The following is a 27250-nucleotide window of genomic DNA, read 5'->3' on the forward strand; positions in this document are numbered from 1 at the left end:
GGCTTTTGCGCGACTACTGTCGGCATCCGAGGTCTGCCCCCCCCAAACGCGGCCCAGAGGGGCAGGTGAAGGGCCGGGAGGGCACGGGCCCCGTCACGGCCTCACGCTGCGTGGAGCGGGCACCGTGAGCATTCCTGTGCCCTGCGTGTACTTGGTACATCTCTGCTTTAGGCCTCTGCGCTCCGAATGTCGCTGCCCCTAGCCCCCCCGTTCGGAAATGGTTGGCAAGCTGCTCCTTGGATTCGCTCGGCTGCTCTGTTCCCCGGGAGAACAGAGGTCCTTGGGCCGGCGCGGTACGTCTCGGTACCCAGTAGTTTGACCCGAGTGGGGGAGAGGCAGGCTGAGCTCCCCGAGAGGGGCAGCAGCACCCCCGCCGCGGCGGGGGAGCCTGGCTGCCTGCACGCCCTGCAAATCGGTGCCGGGAAGGCGCCCCGCTGCCGACAGCGGGCCGCTTCAGCGCTCTTTTTCAAGGGGGTGGAAGGAAGGCGTAGGGGATTTCCTCGGTACAGGAGACGGCGTTTGAGACAGCGTGAGGAGAGGGGGCAGATCCTGAAGTTTGTCCGTGTCGCCTAGCGGATCCGCAAAAGTCAGGATTTATCCCCTGGGACCCGGCACGGGACACGCCGACGAGCTCTTAAAATGAGGCGTGCCAGCGAGACCACTTGCTTGCTCAAGTCTACCTGGCGGGCTTCGAGGAGTTTCCTCTCAGCCCCGGCCGCGCCTCAGCCCCTCGCCGCGCACGCAAAGCCCGCCTCCGCCTCCGCCTGCGCGGCGGGGCGGGGCCGCCAGCAGGGGGCTCCCCGCGATCGCGGCCCTGCGCACCGCGGGCCTGCGGGTGAGGCTCCTCTGCAACTGGATTTTTGGCAGAAAAAAAAGTTTTGTTGCGTGTGCGTGCAGCACGAGAAGGCCTAAGTGTTCGCAGGTGTGTCTCTGCTAAAGGCAAGCTGACCGAGCTGCTCGTGCCGCCTGCTCACCCCCTGCTCCCATCCAGCAACAGCCGAGATGACTAAGGCTGTCGATTTGTGATGCATCCACTGCAGAAGATGGCTCTTTGTGAGCGTGCAGAGCAGCGCAGCTGTTTCCGTGCAGTTCTGTGCCTGTCCGCATCAGGCATTCATTCATTCAGGGACTTTTTTTGTCATCTGTTACACCGCACAATAATTGCCTCGTTTCATCTATTATGTTCTGCACTGGGGTTCTGCACTATTTGCATTACCTCAGTCCTCGCCGTACTAAATCCCACATCCCAAAGGGAGTGGCTTGTAGAAGTACAAATTAAGGCACCTGTACAGTGTTTACAGGACTGTGGTTAAAAGTTACGAGCAGAAACTATTACTTGGAATATAAAATACAAGTTAATTTTCAGAAGTATGTGGTGCCTGTAAGCAAACCAGTTTATTGTTTGTAGCTAAGTTTCGTAGTTGCCTTGAGTCTTGAAATTAATAATATTTTGCTGAAGCAGCAGATGATTTACAAGGTAGAAGATTTTGGTTTTTTGTCATTAGAAGCAATTTCATAAGGATAAGATGAAAATAGAGGTCAAGAAAATTATTTCCATAGACTTTGCTGACCCCCTACCATATATGTGATGGCTGTGCTTAGTAGTTGGCCGGTCCCAGTCTTTAAAAAAAAAAAAATCCTTTTACATACTGATCATTAGTGTCTGAGTCAAATCTGTGTACACTCCTGACCTGGATTTAACCCAGAGGTGCCTTTTGGGAAGAGGCAGTCTGGTAGGCTTGAGGCTTCAGGATGTAGGTTTTGCACTGTCCGTGCAGCTTGTGGTTCCCAAGACCAACAAAATGCAGGTAAAGCTGTCATTAGGCAATTCTTATGCCCTTTTCTTTTTCCTAATGTTGCTTTACTAAGATTTAGCGAAGCCTGAGTGCTGTTGATAGCTATCATCTCTATACACTGTAAGTGGAGGCTGAAGCTAACTTGTGAGGGAGGTAGAGTTGTGCAAAGTAGGTCATTAGTCATTGCTTCCCAGAATAATATGCATTCAACTGATAATTTGGGAAATTTTCCTTTTTTAAAAAAATTGTTCTCATTTTCACAGAAGGTATCCTGATGCTTTCATAGTGTTCTGGTCTAGTTTCTTGGCCTTCAGGAGTTTGGAAGCCCTACAGCTGCCTTTCTTTCACATTTCTGACTTTGTGTTCTTTTTGCTAAGGATGCTAGTTTTGATGTCTTTTATTCATCATCTCACCCAGAATTGTCAGTGGGGAGGGAGATTTCTTTTCCTGTTCACCCAAATTAACCTATTCCTTCTGATTTGTAAGAGCAGATTTCTGTCATCTCACTGACTTGAGACAGAGTTTAAAATTGTTCTGGATGTTTATTTCTCTCTTAATTTCTTCTGTTCTTTCTGTTTGTGACTGAACATCCAGGTCTCAGGCAGGGACTCATCTCCTGGCTAGTACTTTAAAATACTTTGTTGGGTTGCATAAAAATACTTATTTGAGCTTAGTAGGGTAAGAGGAGGGGAACCATGGTCAGGGGTTAGAAGGAGCACGTTCACTTCAAGTATGATTATCTTCAGTCTTTCCGAAAAATATCGGTTACATCACTTTGTAGTGGGTGCTTCTGAGAAATAGGCCTGAAGCAGAATTTGAATTATGTATGTGGAATGCCTGCAGGGAGGCTTGCTCAGGAGGTTAATGTTTCCAAAGTATTTGGAAAACAGAATATGTGCTATTACATCGAGAAGGGCTGCTTGTAAAGGGATGTTCGATTGCTGTGCTAGCAACATAACTGTGTTTTTTCTTGTCATGCTAGACTGCTCAACAACATATTGTCAAAATTTTTTGGCCTACTTTGTTGCAGCTGTTGATGTTAAAACCCTTTTCAGCATCTTAAGTGTGCATGTGATACATGATTGCTAACAAAAATGCGGTAGTATGTGTGACCTTGGTGGGACTGGTGTGTTCTCTTTCCTCTATGTAGAAAGGAGAATGGTCTTGTTTGGTACAGCCTATGTCCTTGGACTTGAACAAGAAAGGTTAATTTGGGAAGCACATTTGTGTTTCCTCAAGTTGCATGTTACTGTGATCCTCCTAGGTAACTGGAGAGGTGGCTCAGTCCAGCGAGACTGACTCTTTATCAGGCCGCTTGGTCACATCAGACCACTGAGACAGAGGACAAATAACTTCCATGAATAACAAAAGAAAACATGCAGTGGAGGCTTTATGTCCTACAGACCCTAAGAGCTAAGGGCTCGATCCCTCTCCCATTGATCTTGGATGAAACATTTCTGATGGATTTGTTGGCTGTTGGAACAAACCTTATAGCCTCTTATTATGCAGAGATCTTAGTAGATGCCAATATAGATGAATTTATCAGGTACAGTAAATGTTTTATAAATAATGTGTATCCCCAGAGTGCAGTGGAAAGAGGTTATGTATTTCTGCTTGCATGCATTTTGGCAGAACAGTGTGATCATACATAAATGATTAGCTACTGTAACTCTGATCAGGGAAAGTGCATCCTGCCAGAAAAACAAACATCAAAACTCTTTTGGGTCATGCAGAATTATTGTGCCTGGCGTGTATTCCATTTACTCTCTCATCTCACAGGAGAGGAGCAGCTTTGAAAGTGGAAGCTTGTGTCTGGGACTCCAGAACCTCAAAGGACTAGCTCAGTTAATCAAACCAGTGCATTTACACAGTGTCTTCTGCTTTGCTGGTTTGGCACTTTAAATATCTTTTGCACTTTAATAAATGTATCTGTTCTGTCATAGTAAGGGCAGTTGTCTATCTGTCCCAAAAGATGATTTGACAACTCTGTCCTTCATGGTGGCGGTTGATGCGTATAGAACTGTCACCAGACGGATGGCAAAAATTTCCTGAAAGTACCATGTTACAGTATTTAGACCTTCGGGACAGGGGTGGGAAGGTGAAGATCTTGCTTTGTTTGTTTCTCTTCTCAGAAATCTTTTGCTCCCTGTCCAGTCCTGGTGGGACTGCATCACATGGAGAGGCTGCAGAGCAAGGGGCACGGTGATCCCCATCTTTTGCCCATCCATGTGGAGCTTTCTCCCACCGCAGCATGATTTATAGCCTGTGGTCCTCTTTGGACCCGCATGCCCCCATGCTGACCCCACAGAAGGGGCTGCTGTGCTCTGTTCCATCACTTTGCACAGCAGCAAGCAGCCCCTCCCCAGCTTTTGGAGAGGGGTGGAAGGACAGACTGAGGGAAAAGGTGGTGTGATGAGGTTGAGTGACGCTGAGGGCTGGGCCTAAGACTGTACTGGTGATATTACAATACTGTACTTCTACTGACGCCTCATATTTTTGAGTGGTTTGGGGGTGTACATGTTCAAAATCACAGTGTCCCCATGCTATCGATTCACTGCCAGAAGGGGCAGATTCTTCAGGGGCTGTTGTGCTGGCAGTGGGCACTAACAAATCGCCTTGGCCGTGATGGCTCTGCCCTTCCCCGGGCACCTGTGCAGTGACTGAGAGTGCAGGGTCAGCATGGCAAGGAGCTAGGCCAGAGCTGCGGGCCCTGCTGCTGGGGGTCAGGGTTTGATTTTAAAGCATACAGCACCACAGCTTCCTGACTGCACAGGGGAGCAATGCTGCAATGTTGTCAGCTTGTCCGATCCCCTTCCAGTGGTCAAATGAGGAGCAGGTGAGCCAAAACACGAACTGAGTCCACTGAATTCCAGTCCCACGTTTATGGGGAGAACATGTGCATGCACATGAAGAAATGAAGTGTACAGGCATTGGTGCAGTGCTGCTGAGCGCAAGATTTGAGTGCTTCATACTCATCCCATTATCTGGGTATGAATGAGTATTTTAGAGAGCACCTATATCACTAGCATGCAGATACAATGCCTCATAGATTCAGTATTTCATTACTTAAGGGCTTTCATAGCCATGCCAGTCACATCAGATAACAAAATACCTGGACAGCTCTTATGTTTTTTTCCGATGTGCTAGATCTGCTAAAATGCAAATCATTGCCTCAATGCAGCAGAAAGGCAATTCCTCTTGAAAGAGATCATGTGACTTCAGATGCGTAGCAGATAACTTCAGCCCATCCCTTTCTCTGCCTGAGATTCAGGAGGCATGGTCACAAAACAGCTCTTCAACAGCGCGTGTACAGCGCAGCTGGAGGGCTGCAGCCATGAGCTTTCATATCAGGCTGGACGATGAAAACAGCGTTTTCCCCTGACTGTTTCTGAAGAGCAACGCTCAAGAAATTCCCTCTCGGGAAGCTGTATAAATAGGTGAAGAGCAAATGCATTACAGCTCCTGAGCTCCAGAGCCCCAGAGAGAATTGGAGCACCTGTTCTGCAGAGCTGCACCCCTCATTGTGCAGTTCTGCTTCCAAAACGGGGCTGCTTTCTCTTAAAAAAAGAATCTTCTAAAGGTACTCTTGTGGAAAAAATCTCGGTATTGCTGAAGCAGAAAGAAAGAACAGGTAATATCTTTGGGTGGGGCATATCTATCTATCTATGTATATATATATTTAGCTTGCTTTTAAAGAGCAAATTTACTTCATCTTAAGCCTGTGTAGGGAATGACAGATGTACATGGGGCTGTTTATGATTTTACCCTGAGAAAAATCAGTGTGCTTCAAGCTATAAAGTTTGACCTGGACTGGATCACTTATCCAGAACTTCTGAGTACAGATGAGATCAAATATCTTTGAGACTACTGGATTTCATGTACTATTTGTTTTAGGAAAAAAGTATTTAATTTTGAACCTTGTTCTGATGCTTAACTTAAACATTATTAAAACCAATATGAATTTCAGCTGAAGCACGAATTTAATTTTTAAACTGGCTCAGATTTCAACACATATTTACTCTATTCTGGAGCTTTGCTTTTTCACCACTTTCCCCTTCAAGTAAGGAGAATTAAGTGGGATGTCATTAAGACTCTGCTCATTAACTGCAGGATGGTGCATGATTCAGATTTTCCTTTTCCTCCAGGATAATAAGCCACAACTGTTGTTGACTTTTATGCTCTGGTTGGGTCCAGTTTACTAGAGCTAACTTTTCTTTAGGATTTTTAGTTTTCTGCTTGCTTCCTGAAGGAATCTCCCCCTAGAGGTGTTCAACATTTCTGGAAAGTGATATGATGTCTTTGCTTACACTTCAAGGTGATCTGCACCCCATTTGTGCACTTGTGTTTGCTATTCCACCTCTTTTTAAAAAACATTCTCCCCAAAGTCTTGCTGCACAAAAAATGAGGCTGCTTGCTTTATTTGTTTATTTTCTGCACAAAAAAGTGCAAATGTTTTGTGTAAATGTATCCTTTATTGATTGTAAATAACACAAGCTGGCTTTCTCCTATAATTTTTCTACAGATCGTCTTTGGATTTGCATGCAGTTCCTGAACTCGACGATTGCTTGAACAATCCATGCATGTTCACACCTTTGCAGCTCTAGCTTGCATTTCTTCTTGCAGTGCTTTTTTGTGCTCAGGAATATGAGTCCACCTTAATGAGCTGGTCTGTCTTCATCCTATTCTCTTTCAGGCTTTGCTGGCTTTCCAGTATCTTACTACATCCATTCCATATTGATTCCCGGCCCAAACACTGAGATCTATCAACATGGCCATTGCTAGAAATTATTCCGTCAGTTTTATATTGAGCTTAGCCTTGCTTTTCTGAGCAGGCTGAAGAAATTATCTGCAAAGAAAAAGGCTTTGTCATGTCTTTCTTGCACATATATAATCACTGAAAGTCACTTAACAGAAATGTCAGTTTGTCCCATGGATATAAAATAAGTGACCTAAACACATACTGCTTTGCATATGTTTGATGTTCTCATATCAGCCTCTTGGCAGACCAAATTCAGCATTGATGTCAAAATTACAGCTCTTGTGTGCCATAGCCAGGTTCTCTTTCACTCTGTTAGTTGACTGTGGCTGCTTCATCCCACTTCATGCAGGGTGGATCTTTTAGCTAATGAAATCTTTAACTCATCTCTAGATTCCCATCCTTGATGATCCCAACTCTGGCAACAAGACAGGTTTGAAGAGTTGTCCTTCTGCATGTACTAACCTGGGTGTTGTGATTTAATGTCTGGGTTCTCTTCTCTAGGATATTTTGCTCTTTCCTGCTTCATTCCCTCAGCAATGCACAGAAGCAAATCCATCTTAAACCCATGTTATAGCATCTGTTTCTCAGTTCTCTGCAGTCCTCATTTCCAAAGGAAAACAAGTCTAAAAAAAAGTCTGTGAGTCACCAAAAAAAAAAAAAATTGATAGCAAGAAGATGTCAGAGGAAAGCCCCTGTCATTGGAAGCATCTACCCATCCATCCATCTGATCTTTATGGAGAAAACTGTGCCCATCTCATCACCTCTCCAACCACACGTACCTTCTAAGACATGTTATGGGAGGAGATCATGGACTGCCCGGACTTGTGCAAAGCATTTGACACTGCCCCGCACAACATCCTTGTCTCCAAATTAGAAAGACATGGATTTGATGGATGGGCTATGGTGGGTAAGGAATTGGCTGGATGGTTACACTCAAAGAGTCGTGCTCAACAGCTCGATGTCCAAGTAGAGATCAGTGATGAGTGGTGTTCTGCAGGGGTTGGTGCTGGGACAAGTGCTGTTTAACATCTTTGTTGGTGACATGGACAGTGGGATTGAGCGCACCCTCAGCAAGTTTGCTGATGACACCAAGCTGTGTGGTGCGGTCAACATGCTGGAGGCAGGGTATGCCATCCAGAGGGACCTTGGCAGGCTAGAGAGGTCGGCCTGTGTGAACCTCATGAAGTTCAACAAGGCCAAGCGCAAGGTCCTGCGCATGGGTCTGGGCAATCCCCAGCACAGATACAGGCTGGGCGGAGAATGGATTGAGAGCAGCCCTGCGCAGAAGGACTTGGGGATGTTGGTTGACGGGAAGCTCAACATGACCCGGCAATGTGCATTTGCAGCCCAGAAAGCCAACATATCCTGGGCTGCATCAAAAGAAGAGTGGCCAGCAGGTTGAAGGAGGGGATTCTCCCCCTCTACTCTGCTCTCAAGAGACCCCACCTGCAGTACTGCATTCAGCTCTGGGGCCCCCAACATAAGAAGGACACGGACCTGTTGGAGCGAGTCCAGAGGAGGGCTGTGAAGATGATCAGAGGGCTGGAGCACCTTTCCTGCGAAGACAGGCTGAGAGAGTTGGGATTGTTCAGCCTGGAGAAGAGAAGGCTCCAGGGAGACCTTGTAGCAGCCTTCCAGTACCTAAAGGGGGCCTGTGGGAAAGCTGGAGAGGGACTTTTTACAAGTGCCTGTAGTGACAGGACAAGGGGTAATGGCTTTAAACTGAAGAAGGATAGATTTGGATTAGACATAGGGAAGAAGTTCTTCACTGTGAGGGTGGCGAGGCACTGGAACAGGTTGCCCAGAGAGGCTGTGAATGCCCCATCCCTGGCAGTGTTCAAGGCCAGGTTGGATGGGGCTTTGAGCAGCCTGGGCTAGTGGAAGGTGTCCCTGCCCTTGGCAGAGGGGTTGGAACTACATGATCTTTAAGCTCCTTTCCAACCCAAACCAGTCTATGATTCTGCCATAACTACCTGTTTACAAATATGGTTGAGAAAGGAGTGAGTAGGGAAGGGAGGCATGTTGCTGGAGATAGCCATTGAAACAACTTGTAGGGGAAGTAGTGTAGTTGTGGAAATTCCATCCCAACAAAAATAAAGGGAGGAGCCTTTCATTCTTTGTTTATCAAAGGTAGGAAACAAATGGAATGAAGCAAGATTGAGAAGTTAAAGCCTAGTGGCTCTTATTTGTATGGCTTCCATATCCTCAGGCTTTACCTAGCTTACACTTGTCTGCCAGTAGCACAGCTCATCTAATTTTAAAAGAGAAGGTATGCTTGAAAGGATGGCTCTCTGCCCAAAGGACCTGCAGCCTGATTTCATTAAAAGTCAGCTATAAATCTTTACAAGATTTCCATTATTCTTGAGGTAGCCTGGTCTTTATGTGACTGACAAAGTGGAGGCATGAGTGATTTTGGGCAGCACCTATTACACCTGGATCAAATGGTGCTGATTCATTATCCCTGTAAATCAGGCTCTCGACAGCTCAGGTACTGAACCCCAAATTTCTAGCACTTGCCGCAGTGTAACCTTCAGTGACTCCTATCTGGAAAAAGAGCAGCGTGTGCCACTCTGGCTTAGCTTGGTGCATGTCTGTTGGCATTGTTGGAATGACATATTATTTTGCTTCAGTGGATGGGCTGTGTGTTCAGTGCCTGTCCATCACAAAATTGCCTTTTTGCTGAACGGAGAGAAATGTAGCAATTTCTTGGAGTTATATCTAAAAATGGGACAGATCACCAGCTTGTAGAAATTGAATTACTGCCTGCTTTTTAGTGAACATGACAGATTCTCTCTTAAGGGTAAGTCAGTGGTATAGTATCCAGAATGCTAACACAGCATTATGTCCCAAATTCTCATCCAGCTACCTTGTATCTCTGAAGCCTTTTTCAATACCTTGGTAAAAGCCCAGCTTTCCATTTCATCAGCCCACATTTGGGGGAATTTTGTAATGGCAAATGCTTCTTCACCAGACATTGCTACACTGCATAGTGAGTAGCTCACAGAAATGACTCAAATGTTTTAAATGCTTGGTTTCCAACTTTCTTCCCCATGGAAGGCCTTAATGGCCTTTGCCTGGTGTTTTTCTATACCTTTGCCCAAGAAGGCATGGTTTGACATGGAGCAGGAGTTGGCTTGAACCAGCATACCTGGGGGGTGGGAGTGGAGGGGAGGGATTTCTCCCTTTGGAGCGGATCAGTTAGGAGCAATGAAGAGCGCTGGCCTGGGGAAGTCACTGGCTCTTTCTGCAGTGGCTTGTTCCCCTTGGTCATGATTCTTTAGTCACACAAGAAGAGCAGAAAGTGAATTTGTTGGGCCTGTGTGGAGACCCTGCTTGCTGGAGTCTTCAATAGTTGTGGCTGGTCTGGAGTCTGGACATGGAGATTGGTGGCCAGGATGGCTCTGTAGCCACCTGAGAAGCCATCAGGAAATGGGGCAGTAGTTTGAATGTTTGCTACATCCATGTTAGGATGCAGATATTTGGGGCTGAAGGTGATGATTATTCCTCTGGACTAGCTCTTTGATGGCCAGATTTGGCCTTTTAAAGAGGTTTAATGATAGGATATATCTGTGCAAGTTTTCCTCCAAGCTTAGAGTATATGTTTCAGGCTTCATTTACTGCTATCACCACAAAATTTCTGTCTCTCTGTATCTTTTGTATTTCTTTGCTCAGGCTGATGCTAGAAGTCCATGAATTTAGAGTTGTGTGGGGGGAAGAGTGGGGATGACTGGGAGAAAAGCTTAAATCATTGCAAGTAGGGTGTGATAGTGATTCAGATCCCCGTTTCTTGGGTCAGCCCATTGTTTGCCTATGGCTTGGGTGGAGTCTGAGAGGTGTGATGGTTCTGTTTGGGGCTCCAGTTGCCCAGTTGCTGGGCTCACACTAACCTGCCCTTTAAAGAAGATAGTCTCACTGCAATAGGACTTAGATTGTAAGCTCTATTTTGCTCTTGGTCCTAGTCTTCAAATCACAATTCAAGTCATGGCTGGCTGATTTGAGATGGACTGATGAAGGCTTGAGATTCTCCTGAGAGGGCAAATGAGGAGATGGTATTCAGGAGAAAACTGTTTGGAAAGAAGACAAATTTGAGCTATTAGCAATATCAGTGCTATATTTGATGCTGTCAAAGCCATTGATTGGCTCAAAATTAATGTAGCAGCACTTTTTTGGATTTCACGATAGCTCCTTCAGAGGGAAGAAAAGCAGTCCATTGTGGGGAAAAAACACTAAAATCCTTCTTTCCTGAAATAAATACTGACTCAGAAGGTGGCAGACCCAGCTCAAATGTAGGATACCCTTGTGTTGTGGGACCCTGAAAAATAGCCCCACAACTATAAAGAGTTGTGCAATATTAACATAACATAACCTGATATAATAAATATATAAAACTTGTAAATAATCCCACAACAATAAATGTATTCTAACTATTGAAATTGAAAATAGTCTAGCTATGCATTTATGTTTTCCTCTCTCTTATCCTCCTGCTACTTTTACTTCTGCTAGTAAAGCCAGAGGAAAAGAATAGTATTTAAGCATTCATTTTATGCTGATGAATTTCTTCTTTGTTTTAATACTCAGGTTAAAAGGAGTATCAATGAAACAAAACAACAAATGCAATAATTTAAATGTCAGACATGCTAGAGGTAAACATGTATCCCCGGAGTCAGAGAGAGGGTTCAGTGTGATCGTATAAGAAACCTTAGCTAAAACAAAGTTCAGTCTCTCTAACAGCATCAGTCACTTTCTTGTTACTTAGAAATGAATCCATTTTGTATCTCAGGGGAAATGTATTCGTTTGAACTTGTTGATTAGAAAGTATTGCATTAGTGAATGATACCATTTAGTGAAGAGCTGAGTGAGTGCCAGGAGAAAAACCCAAAAGGCCACACCGCAAAATGTACTTTGTTAATTTATTTAATGAAACCAAATCTTTTATTTAGAATGTTTCAGTAGAAATGCAACAGAAAATTGGATGTTTTATTTAAATGAAATCTGATAATTAAGCAATTTGCTATTGCACTGTCTCTCCTTGTAAATTTGATGGTGGTGACACTGAGGGATGAAGTGATAAATGGGGTGGTAGGGCACATTTTCAAATCAATAGAGTGTTAGGAGGGCTGAGGTTTGGGGGTTTTTTAGCAGTAGTATCAGATGTAATTTAAAGTCCTTAAAATTCTGCAGTTCTGATTTTCAAATCACAAGAATGAAGAGTAACATGCCTCTGTAGTCCCTTGTCTCTAGTAGTAAGGCTTTAAATAGCTGTGCTTCAGATTAAGAAATCACTGGTGCCCATTAACTCTCAGCTAACATGTAAGGAGTAAACTGTATTAATTACTGAGTTCATCTGTCTTGAATGCAAGCTGATAGTAATCAGATGTGAAAAAGAAGCCTACTATGGTTCATCAGGTCCAGTTTGTGTAGGACGTGCTGTACAGTAATTTGTTATGAGCTGTAGGTACTTTAGATTCTGTGTTGTCAAACACTTTTTTTTTTCCGCCCCCCCCTTCTCTCTCCCTCCCAATCCTCTCCCTGTTAGGAGTTCTAGGAAGAGCCCAGGAGCCCAGAGGGGTATAATCCTCATCACTGAAGGAACAACACAGGAAATGTGTATAATGCTAACAGCTGAGAAAAACATGCTTCATATCAGCAGCAATTAAAACTGATGAGCAGCAGCATTGGAACCATGGGGTGTAGCAGTTCTGTAGCTGACAGAAGGTCAGAGAGAGGTGAGTGCTGCCTTTGTCTACAGGGTTAGTGGTTGTTCTCTCTGTAATACTAGAAGAGGATTGCAAGGTTACATTTCCGCCCAGTCCTGTTGTCAAAACACTTTTTCAGAGAAAATTATTTTCTAATTATCTTCTTTTAAAAAGAGAGCGTAGCTTTTAGATGCTGGCTGAGGTCAGAAGGCAACTGTAGACCACTTCTAACATCTACAGATTGGGTTGGAAGAGATCCACAGCATCTGGGACAGAAGCTGAATTTCACATGTGTCTGTGCTTGCTCTGTCACTGGCCAAGTGTATGGGGTAAGGTATTGAGGGGGACCTTTTATGGCCTTTCACAACACAGGATTCCTGGGAAAACTGCCCCAATTTCTCTGCTGCTGGGTGACCCCGATTATGAAACAAGTGTAATAAAGCAGAGCTATTACAATGACTCTCAGAATCAATTTTCTGCCATACCAAGTGCCCAGCTGGAAATTCTCCCTGACAGTCACAGAGGCTGTCAGTTGAAAGTCTCCACAGTCCCTAGTTAAATGTTCAATTAAAAAACTTAATGCATCATCTGCCTGCTTTTAATTGTACCACACCCTGGTATGAACATACCAGGCTTTGCACAGGCAGGTGGGTTCCACGATTGCCTCAGACCTTTGTTCAGATGCTTTGTGTTCTCTTTCAAGGTTTGTCAAGAGCCATGTTACGTGACACTGCATGTAGTCTTAGGAGATTATTATGCTGAACAGCCATGGTTGAAAAGGAAGGCTCTTTTTGGCTACCAAGCCAGGACACAAGTCACAGGAAACTGGTGACTAAGAAGCAGGAGCGCTTAGTCATGGCTACAGGGATCCAAGGTGACTAGTTTAAGGGTAGCCCTCAGCTTTGTGCACACTACTTGGCTGTCACAGTAGCATCAGTGCTGTATCACAGCAGTGGAAGTAGAACGGAAATACCTGGAGTCCCAGACCTGTAACTGGGAAGTGGTCCTTCCTCTTTGGGTTTGCATGCTATGCATTTATGTGCCTTGCAAGGCCTCAGAGATGAATTAGTTGGGATTATTTCTGAGGGTGCAAAAGCTTGGAGCGAGTATGAGGAGCTGTACTCTTTCTCGGTCTACAACCATCAATACACATTGGTGTGGAGCCTGGCTTTGCTACCCCAAAGCTGGCTTATGATTTTGTGTTTGTTTGACGATGTTTTGTCCTCTCCAGTTGCTGGGTAGTATTCTTTCTGCACCTTGGCAGTAGCCAAATGATGCTGAACCGTCATTCTATCCACAGCCTGAGGCTGTACAACCCTCTAATGCATTAATAACATGAATTTAACAGGTACTTGCTGGTGTAGAGACCTTCTGCAACTGATAACAATTTCTTTTACAGATGCAGTTTAGCCTAGTGTGAAAATAATGTTCTGATTCAGTCCTGAAAATAACAGCACTGTAATAAGTACAATTAAAAAAAAATTACAGGAAATATTATGTTAGATTTGCAACATTAACCACAGTGGTCGATATATATCTGTCTTACGTGATACCAGTGGAAATGTGCTCAGGACCATTAAGCAACCCAGGGGGGCTTTAATGGGAAGTTTAATGGTTCTGATGCTGGAAATCAGTTTCTGTGCTGGTGGCTGTGCTTTGCCCCTTAGGTACTCTTCTAAACAGAAAAGTTGATGACAGCCTTGCTGTGATGTGTCAGGCTTTGAGGTCTGTGGTGGTGGGGAATTCCAGAAAGTCCAGAAAATAAGAGAGGTCTCAGAGCTTGTGTAAGGTACGAAGGATGCTCTTAGTTATGAGGATTATATTTCCTTCAGGCAGGAAGATTTTTCTAAGATGGATGTGATGTCTGTAGGATGGGAGTCTTAACTGATTTTTTGGCCTCATCTGGACTAAAAAACTTTACCACTTTAACTATACTGTATACTTATTAATGATAAAATAAGCAAATAACATGCTATTATGGCACCTGTAAGCATTTTTATTAAAAAAGCTTCCTTAATGTTATACATTTATTAATAGAATCACTTCTCCATGGAGTTTTTTCTTTACCTGCATAACTGTCAGTTTAAGAAAAAAAAATCATTCTCGGGGTGCCACTTATCCTAGTGTCAAAATTCCTGGTATTTGTGATCAGCTAAAATAATTGACTAGTGTAAACTGTTGTCCCTCTAATACAGAGCTTCTCTTTGCTGTTTTGCAGGGAGAAAAAGTATTAGTATGAATTGTTAGTTACTATTTCTTGTTTTGTTTTGTTTTTCAGTATCAACTGTTCATTTCGGCAACTGTAGTAAAATAAAAGTGTATTGGTGTTAAGACATTAGTGTTGGTTTAAGTGTCCTCTTTTTTTTTCTTCTTCATGAATTTGCAGTGCTGTGCAGTGGTGATTTTGTCAGACTGTGGAATTCAGAAGAGTGTCTCAGTTTTGTTTCTGTGCTTCTCCTGGTCATCTGTTCATCTGCTCAAAAATCAGCTCTAGTTCTTGAGAGTGTTAGGAGCTAAGATCAGTGTATTCCTTTTGTCCTTGTACCTTCAATAGAGTTGCCCTGCAGCTGCTTTGACTTGTTCCCCAAGATCAGAAGCATAAAGACTTTTTTCTGTGTCCTATGCTGAGCTATTAAGTTAAGTTCCTTAAACTCCTTGAAGTGAGGTGTTAGCTGCAGGGCTGGAGGCAAAAGCTTGACACTTGTGGCCCTGTCTACTTATTTACTGGTATCCTTTTGAGAGTACAGGGAAAAAGAGGTAAGGAACCAGTCAAGAAAGAATTATGTTCAACTTTAAGTGAGTAAATGTGACATCTCTTGAGAGTAGCCTCCTACCTTACTCTATTTTTTTGTTGCCAGGCAAGAATATGGTGGTGGTGATGTCATTGCATTGAGACAGGTGTAGGATCCAATACCCCTGTGCTCTTCCTCTCGCTGTTATGCAGTGGTGTGTGTAATGCCTCTTGACTGTCCCTGTTGGTGCTCTGTAGGGCTAAGCATGTTAATACAGAGTCCCCTTCTGACCGTAATTTAAGCAAATGACTGGATTTGAGTTTGCCATTATCTGAGCTGCTCAATCTTCAAGGCAGTAGCTGTATTTTTTTCCAATATTGTCTAGTAAATGGTGTCCTCCTCTGGATCATAAATCCATACTTACATATGCCCTAAGTATCTGAAATGTGCGTTTATTCCTCTCTAGCTGATCTTAAAAAAAAAAACAGTTAACAAGTGACTGAGGAATGCTTTTCTCAAAGTTAGTTGATCTTTCTGGATAAGCACCCTTAAAGCACTAGAGAGTCACAGCTCTGTGAAACAGAAGAAGTTACTGCTGAGCATTTGTTCCTCCTCTCCCAAGCTCATGCTTATTTCAGGCCAAGCACAGCCCCTCCAGCCTTCTGCTTTCACTCCTCCCTCCAGGTCTGTCAGAGCTGCAGTGACCATCTGTAATGTGGAGGGCATGCCTGCCTTTTATCTTTCACCTTTCCTCTTGTCTTCCTGCTCACAGTGCTACTGCCACCCATGTTTCACACCCTGGCTCCTTAGAGCTGCTGCCCTTTGGGGACCAGGAGTAGCAGGGGGGATTGTCAGCATGGTGGGGAGGGATCAAGTGAGCATCAGCTCCTGGATCTCCTGTCCTCCTGGCACAGCTTTGGCTGGTGGCCACTGTTCATGCAGCACTAACTGCTTGACATAGGTGTGAGGAGCTATCCCCAAAGGACAGTGCCCACCCCGGGACCTCCTTATGCCACCAGATGTTGTTCTGCTTGACAAACTTTTATCTGAGCAGCTAAGGGAATGTAATCTGTTTGTGGCATGACTTGGGCCTGTAGGCAGCAGGTCCTTCACTCTATGCTGCAGCCTTGGCGATTGCCCTTCAGTGAAGTTTCCAGCAGTTTTCCAGACTGGGACAATAGTAGACACAACTTCTTGAAGTGCTGAGTGGGATGCGTATTCAGCATATAGTCCAAAATGGTCTTCTGACATGTCCCATTGAATTCTTGGGGTGAGCGTTCCTTTGTTCACTAAGCTAGCCAAAGATATATCCGCATGCCTTTTACCATGTCTATTTAACCAACATATTCTGCCCTTCAATTCCATTTGTTAACATTTTATCCTAAAGTTTGAATTTTGCTGGCTTGCTGGTACAGCTGTGCAGGCAAAAACTTTCTGTTAAAAGAGGCTGTTACAAACTCTGTCATTACAGGATGCTCATGTTACAGCTTGCAAAGTCTGAAGCTTTTTACTGCAGCTTGGTAAAGAAATACATTTTGTTGGTAGGTCAAATTGCTCCTCTTCCTTTCCTCACCTTCCCCAAACCCACACACTGCCCATCAGCTGAACATGGCTGACTTCTTACATGGGTACTGTCTTCAGGACAATGAAATGGGGAAGGTTTCTAGCAATATAGCCCTGAGTAAGTCAGCTAGTTTGGGATCTGTCCATGAAGACAGAAAGAATAAATGTATCATGTATTCATTATCAGAAAACCCTTTTTCAGAGTTTCATCTTAAATGTTGACTGCGCACAATGGACTGAATTTGTCATCTGTCTGCAAAATTCTGCAAAGGTAGCTTGTGTGTTTTCATTGTAGATTACACTGCATCCATGTGTACTCCCTTGCTTTCTGTTTTGACAGTCATTAGAGCTGCTATCCTCATCCAGAACTGGTACCGCTTTACAATGGCCCGGCTAGAGATGAGGCGCCGCTATTCTCTGAGTATCTTTCAATCAATTGAATATGCAGATGAGCAAGATCAACTACAGGTTTGTAATCTTCAATTCTTCCTGTACAAGCAGTTATATTATCCCCAGAGGACTGAAGCTGCACAAACAAAATGGATATGTGGTTATTTCTCCCTGCAAAGTTGTCCCCTGTATGATAAAACCGCTTCCCTGCCTCACGCATGAACTAATTAAGTTGTGTGTATACATACGTATATTAAAAAAAAAAACCCTACATAAGCAGCAGGACACCATTCTGCCTGTACAACCACATCTAGGTTAGAGGTTCCTGTAGAACAGCTCTGTTAGCCAGGGATTGCAGGCCATCCCCCTATGGGTGATCTTAACCATGTCTGTGAGGCAAGATAATGTGCAACAGAGATACCAGTGTCTCAGCATGTCAGCCCAGGCTTCCTTTAGGGTCAAAACAGGGAATTAGGAACTTCTAGGGCTTTGTGTTCATCCTAGCATCAGTGTCTAAAGTCAGTTTGGTGCATTGTAGCAGTATCTTTCTATTGACTACAAAGTCTAGACAAATAGTCTGGGTGACGGGCAAGATGAATGACACCCAAAAATGTCAGCAGCATTGATACAGCCCTGGAACTTTTTATGTATTCATATAGTGTCAATCTGCTAATTCATAGCAAAGAAGGAAAGGAGTAAGCTGTTTTTGTAGTAGGACACAAGTTGTGTCATTATTGCAGGCTGATGCTATGGGAACATACAGGAGTGTGTTAGATCCCCTAAATGGGAAATTGCTAGTAATTAAGGAAAGAGAATGTTAATACTTGTTGGATCCCCAAACTGATCTGTGTGTGTGTGTTCTTTTGTTTTTCTTACTCAGCTATCCAACTTCTTTACATTCATGCTGGATCACTGTGCTCATCCTGACTCAGGTAAGGATAAAAATCAAAGTAATACGGAGATTCTGTTTGAAAAACCTGATGTGAGTGAAGTGAATTTTCAATGTGATGTTTACAGCATATGGCACGTGCTGGGGCTGAGGTGTGATTTCCCAAATACTGTAATAAGAATTTTATCCTGTGACTGTTGACTGTGTTCAATATCTACCCAGTGAGTGAAGATGGAAGACAGAACAGATACCTGTTGTTCTTATGAGAATACTCAGAGGTGCTCAGAGTGCTTTGTTACATGTTACTGCCCTTAAGCTGTTCTCATCGTGGTCATACTGACTCCAATTTTCACAGCTTTCTGTGCATGTTTTCTTAAACTGTGAGATGTGATTATCCAGAAAGACTGTGTTTAGTTGGTTTAGGGCAGGTGTAATCAAAGAGGTTGCCTTCAAAAATTCTCTCCCCTTTTTTTTTTTTTTTTTTTTTTTCTTTTTTTTATCCCTGAAGCAGTTCTGGAGTACTTTTTAATTTAATTTGTTCTAGATTTCACTGCAAAACATGTATCGGTATGTGAATGATTAAAAATGAAATAAATTTAAACTGCTGGAGATAAATCTTTAGAAACCATCTCAATTAAAGCTCAGTTATTCAAAGAATAACCTTTAATTTTTGAAGTATTTTGGGATCCTTGGACAAAACTTACTTTTGAGGTCAAGCTCAACAGAAGGACAGGCTGAAAGTGATTCCTAAGTCCAGAAAACAAATATGATTTCCCTGAACAAATTGAGAATACATCTCATCCCAGCGGAGTTAAAAAGGAGGCTGTCCCCTTCTTACTGAATTACAGAAGAATGTCCTTTCTCTTTCATGTGGTCCAGCCACAGGTTATTCCAATTAAAATTTGCACAAGACACTTTGATAGCAGGATAAAACCACCATCAAAACTGTAAGTGGTTCAGTGTTCTAATGACAACCATTAGAAATGGGAATTCTTCTCTCTTAAATACTTTAGAGTGCTTAATGCTCTCTGTGCTCTGCAGAAAAAGAAATTATGTTTGAGCCTTGTTCCAAAGCCAAGGCAGATGATACAATAGTTCTTCCTTTGATTTTTTTTCCATTACCACTGTATTCTGCAAAACCCCCTGCTTTAGTCATTTAACTTCCTGGGAAGAAATTGACAAACATAAAGAAAATCAGACATTGCTCACTTCATCTACTTCTACACCCTGATAACACACCTCAGTTCAGCTTTTCCACCTGAGTGGGAAAGAAAATAGTAGTGCTATGTCTGAGATTTAGAAAAATAGTGTTAATCTCTATTTTCATTATAATATTAAAAGGGAATTTTACAGCTGCTCATTGTAGATGTGATTTATCCACCTTTATTAACTGTGTCTATTGGCAGAAGGAATAAAGGTAAGGTGCCTCAGGTGACTTGCTAGGGCTCAGGACATGGCTGGTACAGAGCACACTGCTACATGCATAGGCTCTTTGTGGGCAGGTGGAGATCCAGGCCCCACCTGTGCACAGGGAGGGACGGAGGGTACTGTGGGCTGTCCCTTGTCACACCTGCACAGGTGACCTGTTTCTTGGTTTTGAAGGTATTGGGAGTTGTGGATGTGGTTAAGGCTGAAACACATGGTAAAGTGTATGATTTATGGTAAAGCTCCCCTTTGGCTTGCTTAAAACATTCATCTGTTAGGACTGAAGCTGTTAAGCCTTGATAACTGCACCAAAGGCTTTACTTTTGTCTTGGTTTGTTATTTCCCTCTTTCTATCACCCCATGTTACAGATACCAGAACCCAAAACAAAACAGAAGGATTCTGTACGGTACATGTTTGAGAGAGACAGCTGAGGCTGCCTATGCAAAGGACCTACCTTAGGGGTTTTTTTGAGAAATTACACATCAAATTTGTATTGTGTGGTTTGTGGTTATGTTTGTCCAACTACTGTCTGTGTGCATTCTTTACTTCAAGCTCTTGATTGCTTGCCCCTCTAAAGGGACCTTTGCAGCATCCATGCTAGCCCCACTGATTTAAGCAAAATCAGTGCTGAGTAGAGTGATTCTTAATGAACTGCTTCCAGTTCTGCTGAATCACCATCTTAAGGTGTGAGCCATGGTGAGTGTAAACATAACAAGGAGAGAGGCTTCAAATTGGCTTTGCTATTCCCAACATTTTCTAAACCCCACGATTCTCTGGCTTAGTGTGTGCTCACTTAAATTAGAGTGATAGCATATGGTTCAAAAGCCCTCTCCAAGAAGATAGAATATAATATTCCTACCAGAGAATAGGTTGCCTGTTCTTCTCAGTATGTGGTAAGAAAGCTACCTGAAGATTTTGTGATCTGTGTTTTTCCTTACATTATAAGCACTCAGTCTCCACTATTCATCTTGTCACTTTCCTCTTTTTAATCTGCTTTTTCAGAATATGTTTTTTAAAGAAAGAAAGCAGTCACCATCTCATTCACACAGTAGTGCTTTTGATGTGATTGTTTATCTGTTGTACCCTGAAGCTTTTTTCATCCTCTCATCCTGCTTAAGATGTCAGTGCAGTTTACATTGTGATTGGGATATTATATAGCTGTGTGTCTTGTTCTTGTTCTGCTTGTGATTAAAGGCTATTTTCCAAGGGTTTGTGGGAAGTAAGAATTAAAACCTTTTCTACCTTACACTTTTCTCCCTTCCTACCAGAAAAAAATCTGCATACCTACTCAGCCTTTCAATGGAAAGATTGCTGGTCAGAGAAAGGTGGAAACTGTTTTTCCAGCAAAAGGTGACCCATTTATTCATTCTTTTGTGGGTGCATTGAGGGTGAGAAGGCTGCAGACATGTCTTGGGCAAAGTTGTGGGACTGGGAGTCCAAAGCACCCCTGGCTGTGCCTCTCAAGGTCACCAGGGCAGAAGCCACACCTCTGGGAGCCTTCCTTCAAAAGGGAACAAAAAAATAAGTGCTGTTTTCTGCAGCTTCACTCCCCATGATGCCTCCCTTATAGCATTAACACCCTTCCAAGGGTTTTTGCACAGGGTGATTCTTGCAGTGGGGAGTAAGTCATAGCTGCTTGCAGCTTACAGTGCCAGGAACGGAGTGAAGGAATAAATATTTGCAGCGTTGTAGAAGTGTTCATCCTCTTAGTGGGCTCAAGGTCCATCTGGCTTTGACCTGATGGCTGGGAATCAGTATCTGGCAGATGTAAGAGCACTCCTCAGGAGCCACAGGTGCTCTCAGGTACCCCAGTGGTTAGTCTGAAGGTGCATGGATGGTGGCAGAACAGAGAGCTTATTTCAGAGCCACAGAAGTAGCTGATTCCCTGTTACCCCGATAGCAAGTACGTCCTTGGCAGTGGTGTCTTTGACTTGCCTTGAATGACTCCCATGGTGAGGTGGTCTTGTCAGGAGAACCAGATCCCTGGGCTTTCTATGGCCAAAGTGACTCCATGTAGCTCTGGGCTTTCATATTTAACATGGAATATGGCTATTGTCCTGTAGGTTAGTTGTATGGGGTCTGCTAATAGTAAAGACTCAACTCACTGAGGTTGGGCTAGACCTCTGGTGTCAGAGTACAAAGCAGGTCATTCCCTGTACTCCCTGTAGTCAGTAGAGAGATGCAGATGCTGGCAGAGGGTATTTCATTCTGTCTTAAGATGTGCCTGGACTAGGCATGCTGAGAGTTTTTGTCTCTGTCTTTCAATATGGACTGAAAGAGCGTTGACAGCTTCGACTAGAAGATGACTAAAATGAGAGGGGTGCCGAATCCTTCAGAATTAGTCCTGCATGGGGCCTGTGGTGAGCTGGGGTACTTGTCGGCCAGCACGCTAATCCCGAGGCTGCATTAGGGCATCCATTACTGACTGCTCTGAGATGACACAGTCATCCTGTGCAGGAAGGAGCCTTAAAATCCAGCTGAAAGACTGCCTGAGGAGACATTAAGTGCACTCTAAGGCTAATGACTATGACTGGCTTTTGACAACTCATCCAGAAGTGGAAAATGGGGTGTACTTTGCACAGATATGCCCTACAGGGAAGGAGATTGGGTTTCCCAGCCTGGGCACATGCCAAAAAGGAGCTGAGGCTGTGAGGAAGGCAGGTTCCTGTTCAGAGGTAAAGGGATGGGTAGCCTGCTGCGTGCAGGAAGGGAGGGCCGGAGTAGGAGCAGGCATGGGCAGGTGTCTGCCTGGCTTGAATTGCTGAGAAGACCGCTGACTCTGAAGGAGTAGTGTCAGATTAGGAGAGCCTCTGGCCAGAACAGGCAAGCCACGAGGAGTTTGGATGGTCTGAGGAACTGGCTCCGTAGTCTGCAGCCACCCACATCCTGAGAGGTAGGGCACAGAGGGAGATGCTGTCTGGAGACCTGCTGCTAGAGCTGGGATGAGACTTGGTGCAGATGCGCTTGCCTGATCAGTATGTGGGAACCAGCAGTTTCAGTCCCTTGGGTGATGTTCTGGCGCCTGGCCAGACAAAGCTGTAACTGTGGTGGAAGACTGCAAATCAGACTACTTGGTGGAAACGGTGAACTCTGAGCACCTTGCTGTCACTTGATGCTTTAATCCATGTACATGGCTGTACACTGAATGTGCTAATCAGCTCACAGAAGAACAGCTGATACATTTTTTTTTTTAATCCAGAGCTGATAAAAAGTGTATTTTTATCTATTTATTTCTTTAATATGGATTTTATCCAGTTATAAGAAAAGTTGGCCATTATGAATCTCATAATTTATGAGGCTGTATGCTGGTTTTGGCTGCTGTGAGTTTTGAGTCACAGCCACAGGTATTCCTCTAGCAATAAATAATACATTTTTATTTCCAGTTGGATTTAACCAGGGTTACAGAAAACTTACCTGTAGCCCAGCAAAAAGTGTTTACAACAATCGTCTCATAAGAGCAACTCTGCAACAACAGCTGCCACAACACTATCCTCTAGGGTCTGGTTCTCTCTTTTAGAATAATATATGATAAAGACAATCTGCAAGAAGAAAACACTGGAATCTACTGTTCAGTCAGTTACATTTCAAGGGTATGTCAAGAAAATATGGGATTGAAGCAATTAGCAATGTTCCTGCTTTCTCCATATTCCAGGAAAATTAGAAGCTGTGCTCTACTTCTATGGCTATGGTTTTGTTTACTTTATTCCATCCAATGGTTTTATGGCAGGCAACCAAAAGCTGGCATTGTCTCCTAGTTCTATCAGAAAGGAGTGCTTTGCAATCCACTGTGAATAAATAGGATTTTGTTAATGACTTTTACAATAATCACTGACCTACTGGTATTAAGCCTAAAAATTTTATGTAGAAAATAAAAGCAATAAAAGTGAATCTTTAAAACCTGTATTAAAAGCATAATACTGAACTTTAAACAGATGACGGTCATTGAATGATCAGCCATGACTTTCAATCTCCTTGCTTTGTGGGGGAAGGAGAAGAAGGTCGGTAACAGATTATGTTTCTCATTACTTATGAGAGCAGATTGCTCCACAACTTCAGTGCAAAATGTTTTGCGTTCTGACCACGGCTACTGGCTGTTGGGACAGAGTTTTTGCCTGTTTTTTTTTCATTTGGTTGGCTTTTACTTGGTTTTTGTTTGTTTGCTTGCTTGTTTTTAGTATTGTGAAACAATCTGGGGATACCTGGAGCTCTTCCACTATACAAGGCAGAAGTTAGCCACTGTAATACTGCAGCAAGTAAAGCATCAGTTACGTTCAGCTGGTTCTGGTCATGATGTTACGGCCCTATGGGGGACTGATGGAGTTTCTACATTGTTGTTTTTCTTCCCTTTTGTTCCAGTTTCTCACATTTTCACCAGCCCTAGTGTTTCTCAGGTGGTGGATGAAGGCTTATATTTAACAGAATTTGAAAAGAAGATTGATGTTCCAGACTCCTATTATGGACCACGACTCTCATTCCCCCTTACTGTTGAAGATGCCAATGCTCTTCTTCATGCTTTCAGGAATGAACAGGTAAGTTGCAACTAGTTTGATTTCTTTTTACTTATTTTACATGTCTGTCAAATTGTAGCTCCACAATCGGTTGAATCCAATGTAAGGCTGAATTGGTGCCCAAGGAGATATTTCACCCTTCCTTTCCACCCCATTACTCTTTCCTGCTAGCCCCATGGTGAGGTGTCTTGGGAAACTGATTTGGCTGGAAGCTAACACAACAAAATCAAAAGCAGTCAGTTCTCAGCCAGACCAGTTCCCAGATTTGATTCACTACTTGGCTGCATGACCACCAGAGCCAGCACTGGGGAGGGGGCAGGGACTAGTGGGGAACTCCTCTTCTAGCATTGAGATTACAGTGATCATGAAATAGGAACCCTGAGCAGCTGCAAGGCAGGGGTTATCAGTGAGGGTGCAGGACTGGGGAAGGTGTCCTAAGCTGACCTAGAAACTAGTTGTCATCTTTTTCTGGGTTGAAAGTGCTCCTTGTGTGGGCCTCTTTTTTTTTTTTTTTTTTTTTTTTTTTTTTTGTCCCCCACCCCATTCTTCTTAGAGGAATTGAAGAATGAATATAAAGCATCGCTTATGTAGCGGAACAGGGTGATGGCAAAAATCTCAGGAGCTTGCTGTCTGCGGCTGCCAAGGCCCTGAGAAGGTTGTTGCTGATTCTCTCTATGTTCCTGAGCAAGCCCCTTTGCTGCCCTCTTACAAGATGAGGGTGGGGCAGGGAGGCGTTACATGGCACAGCTTTGTTTGAACTTGTGGTCATTTGTGTTTAACAATATACTGCATATAAAGGATAAGGGTCTACCTCGCTTTTTAACTTACTAAATGATGGTGGTGGTGGTGGGGTCTGTAATTTTCTGTGGAGGCTGATCTTAAAAGTAGCAAAACATAAAGCACATGAAAAATGAGCCTGTCCAGACTTCACCTTACTGTCAGCTCTCTCTTCTCTTACTATGGGTGGTGTTTTATTAAGGAAATGATTATATGCAATTGGTCTTTTTTGTTTGCTTTAAAAACATGAATCTTGGAAAGTCAGTCTCATCTATCTTCTCTACCAAACTTCCTCAGAGCTGTGTTTGAACTAAAAGCCTTAAAAATCACCAACTGACAAAATTTTCATAAAAATCATTAGCAGAGAAGACCAGAAGCTTCAGTGTTGCATTGTCATACCATTTTCACAGTGAACAGGAAGGTAACTCTTACCAAAGCAACCCTTGCCAGAATTTCCCTCTCATTATTTTTGCAATTTGCTGAAATATAATTTATGGCCTTAAGGGTTTTTTTGGTTGGTTTGTGGTGATGGTGGTGTTTTTAACTCATAGCTAGAACTACATCCTTTTTTTTTTTTTCCCCAGTTATTTTGAACAGATGACTTTATGCAATTATTCTGAGTGCTGTATATCTCAGCCTCTTATCCTTTCTGTAGATGGGAAGAGTAGAAACAGTACACAAGAAATAAAATGGGAAAATATGTAAAGCAAGTTCATTAAGGGCTCTATATCCATTCACCAGGAAGCACATGCAAAGCTCTGAACACTCCTAATTCCCAGCACTATACCATACAGCCTGTAATCATGTCTGGAGGTCTGTAGTATAAATAATCTTGGCAATAAGTGTCTGATACTAATAAAGCAGACAGACATATCGCTACTTCTAATAAGTCTTCCTTTTGTCCTTGCATTTTTTTCTCACAGCTGCTTCATGCCCGCTATGTACTGCAGCTATTATATGAAACTAGGAGAGTTCTCAAAGAGATGCCAAATATCACCCATCTTTCAACTTCCTACTCCAAGGAGATAACTGTCTGTGGTAAGGTTCCAGAGAAGGTAACTGCTTTGGGCTACGGGTTGATATTCCAAATCATTAGAGAATGATACTGATATTTCCAAATGTTGCCATTACAAGAAAGCTCTCGATGCCTTTGTTATTTTTTCTTCTTCCCCCTGGCACCCAGCATAAATTGGAACAAAAAAAAAAAAAAAAAAAAGGTTCCTGAGTCACAGTTAAGCATATTTTAAGACAGTCCCTCACCTCCTCTTTCCTTTTCTCATTAAACTTTTCTGAATGAGTCAGTATTAATTCAGCTAACACTGCAGCGTAGCTTAAATATTCCTGCACTCTATCTCTAAAATGCCACCGAGCATTTTGATCACTGGCTGCAAGTCTCACTGCTTTCTTCTCTTAGTGAGAAAAAGACTTTACCATCATAATTTACTCAGTAATGATTTTAATGAGGGCTTAATAGGGGTGGCAAACAAGACCTTTCATTGACAGCATGACTATCTAGAATAAATTGAAATTATAAGAAACCCTCATTTCTAAAGGGACTCCAGAGGATGGATCAGTCTTTATACAACCAACAAATTAGTCTCATAGAAGGATGTGATGTATCAGAAGGTAAAGAACCAAGAGCTCATTGCACATCTATTTTTGTTATGCTTTTGTAAATTATGGATAAAGGTATCCTGACTTGCCACAGAATGCAGTAGCTGCAAAACAGAACATTGACTCTTGACAGCTAGCAGTGTGCTGTGTGTAATAGTAAAGTGGTATAAGGAAGGGTACTATGACACATGCAAAACAAATAATGTTTTTTAAGTTGTGGTTATACACCTACTTTGATTGCCAGGAAAGGGTTTGTTTAAATGAGGTTTTGCATAAACAGTAATTTGTTAACCAAACCAACAAAACTTCTCTCCAAACCAGGGAAACACAGATTCATACTTGTTTGCTACGCAGTGTGTTCTTACTAAGCAAAACATGTTTCTATCGCATTTGCACTGTATAAGCAGCACCTAAAGGGGTCACTTTCCTGCCGTTGAAACCAATAGCTTTTGTAACCAGAAAGATCCTCTGCAGAAGATGAAAGACCAATTTTTAAACATAATTGGTCCAAAATAATGATTTCCTTAAAATAAGGTATAAATCCCCCCATTTTCTTTTAATTTCAAATTAATAGTACAGATTAAATATGCACCTGAAATGTTTGCATCCACATTTGCGATGAAAATCTATCATAACTTGAAGGACTGCTTAGAATGACATCAGCAGGCTCATAATTAATAGAAAGTTACACAGAAACACGTAGGCAGGGTAAAAAAGTCACTTCTCATTTCCTAATCATTGGTGATGAAAGCATATTATCACAAAATAGGTTTTGAAACCATTCTGTGTCTTTGTGGTGGTGAGTCACAGATGTGAGAAGGTTGGTTCTGTGAGCATGAAATTCAGTCGTATGCAGAGGGGAGCTGTGCTGCAGTGATCTTTGTGTTGGAGTGAAACCCCCCCTGCCTGTTCCAAAATAAATGTCTTGGAAAGGGCCAAATCTGTCATTTCCCTGAGTGAACCTTTGGCTGTGTGACTGGTCTGATCTTCAGATCCAGCTGGAAAGACAAAAACTTTATGCAAGACAATTGTATACTCTTTTAAGTATTTAATTGCCAGATTTTACAAGCGGCTTCAGCATGTACCTTAAAATGAAGCTA

At 43.0% G+C, this 27250-nt stretch overlaps 1 protein-coding gene across 1 annotated transcript in view; it reads left to right on the forward strand.

Moving 5' to 3' along the window:
• Positions 1–12238: 12238 nt before the first annotated feature.
• Positions 12239–27250, forward strand: part of PPEF1 (protein phosphatase, EF-hand calcium binding domain 1) — a 29719-nt gene continuing 14707 nt past the window's right edge. The window contains exons 1-5 of the mRNA XM_010571377.1: positions 12239–12281; positions 16887–17014; positions 17817–17868; positions 23608–23780; positions 25460–25574. Of these exons, the coding sequence (XP_010569679.1) occupies positions 12239–12281; positions 16887–17014; positions 17817–17868; positions 23608–23780; positions 25460–25574 (511 nt within the window). The remainder of the gene's footprint in view (positions 12282–16886; positions 17015–17816; positions 17869–23607; positions 23781–25459; positions 25575–27250) is intronic.

The sequence above is a fragment of the Haliaeetus leucocephalus genome, unplaced genomic scaffold, assembly GCF_000737465.1.
Source record: "Haliaeetus leucocephalus isolate CR32 unplaced genomic scaffold, Haliaeetus_leucocephalus-4.0 Scaffold317, whole genome shotgun sequence".
NCBI lineage: Eukaryota > Metazoa > Chordata > Aves > Accipitriformes > Accipitridae > Haliaeetus > Haliaeetus leucocephalus.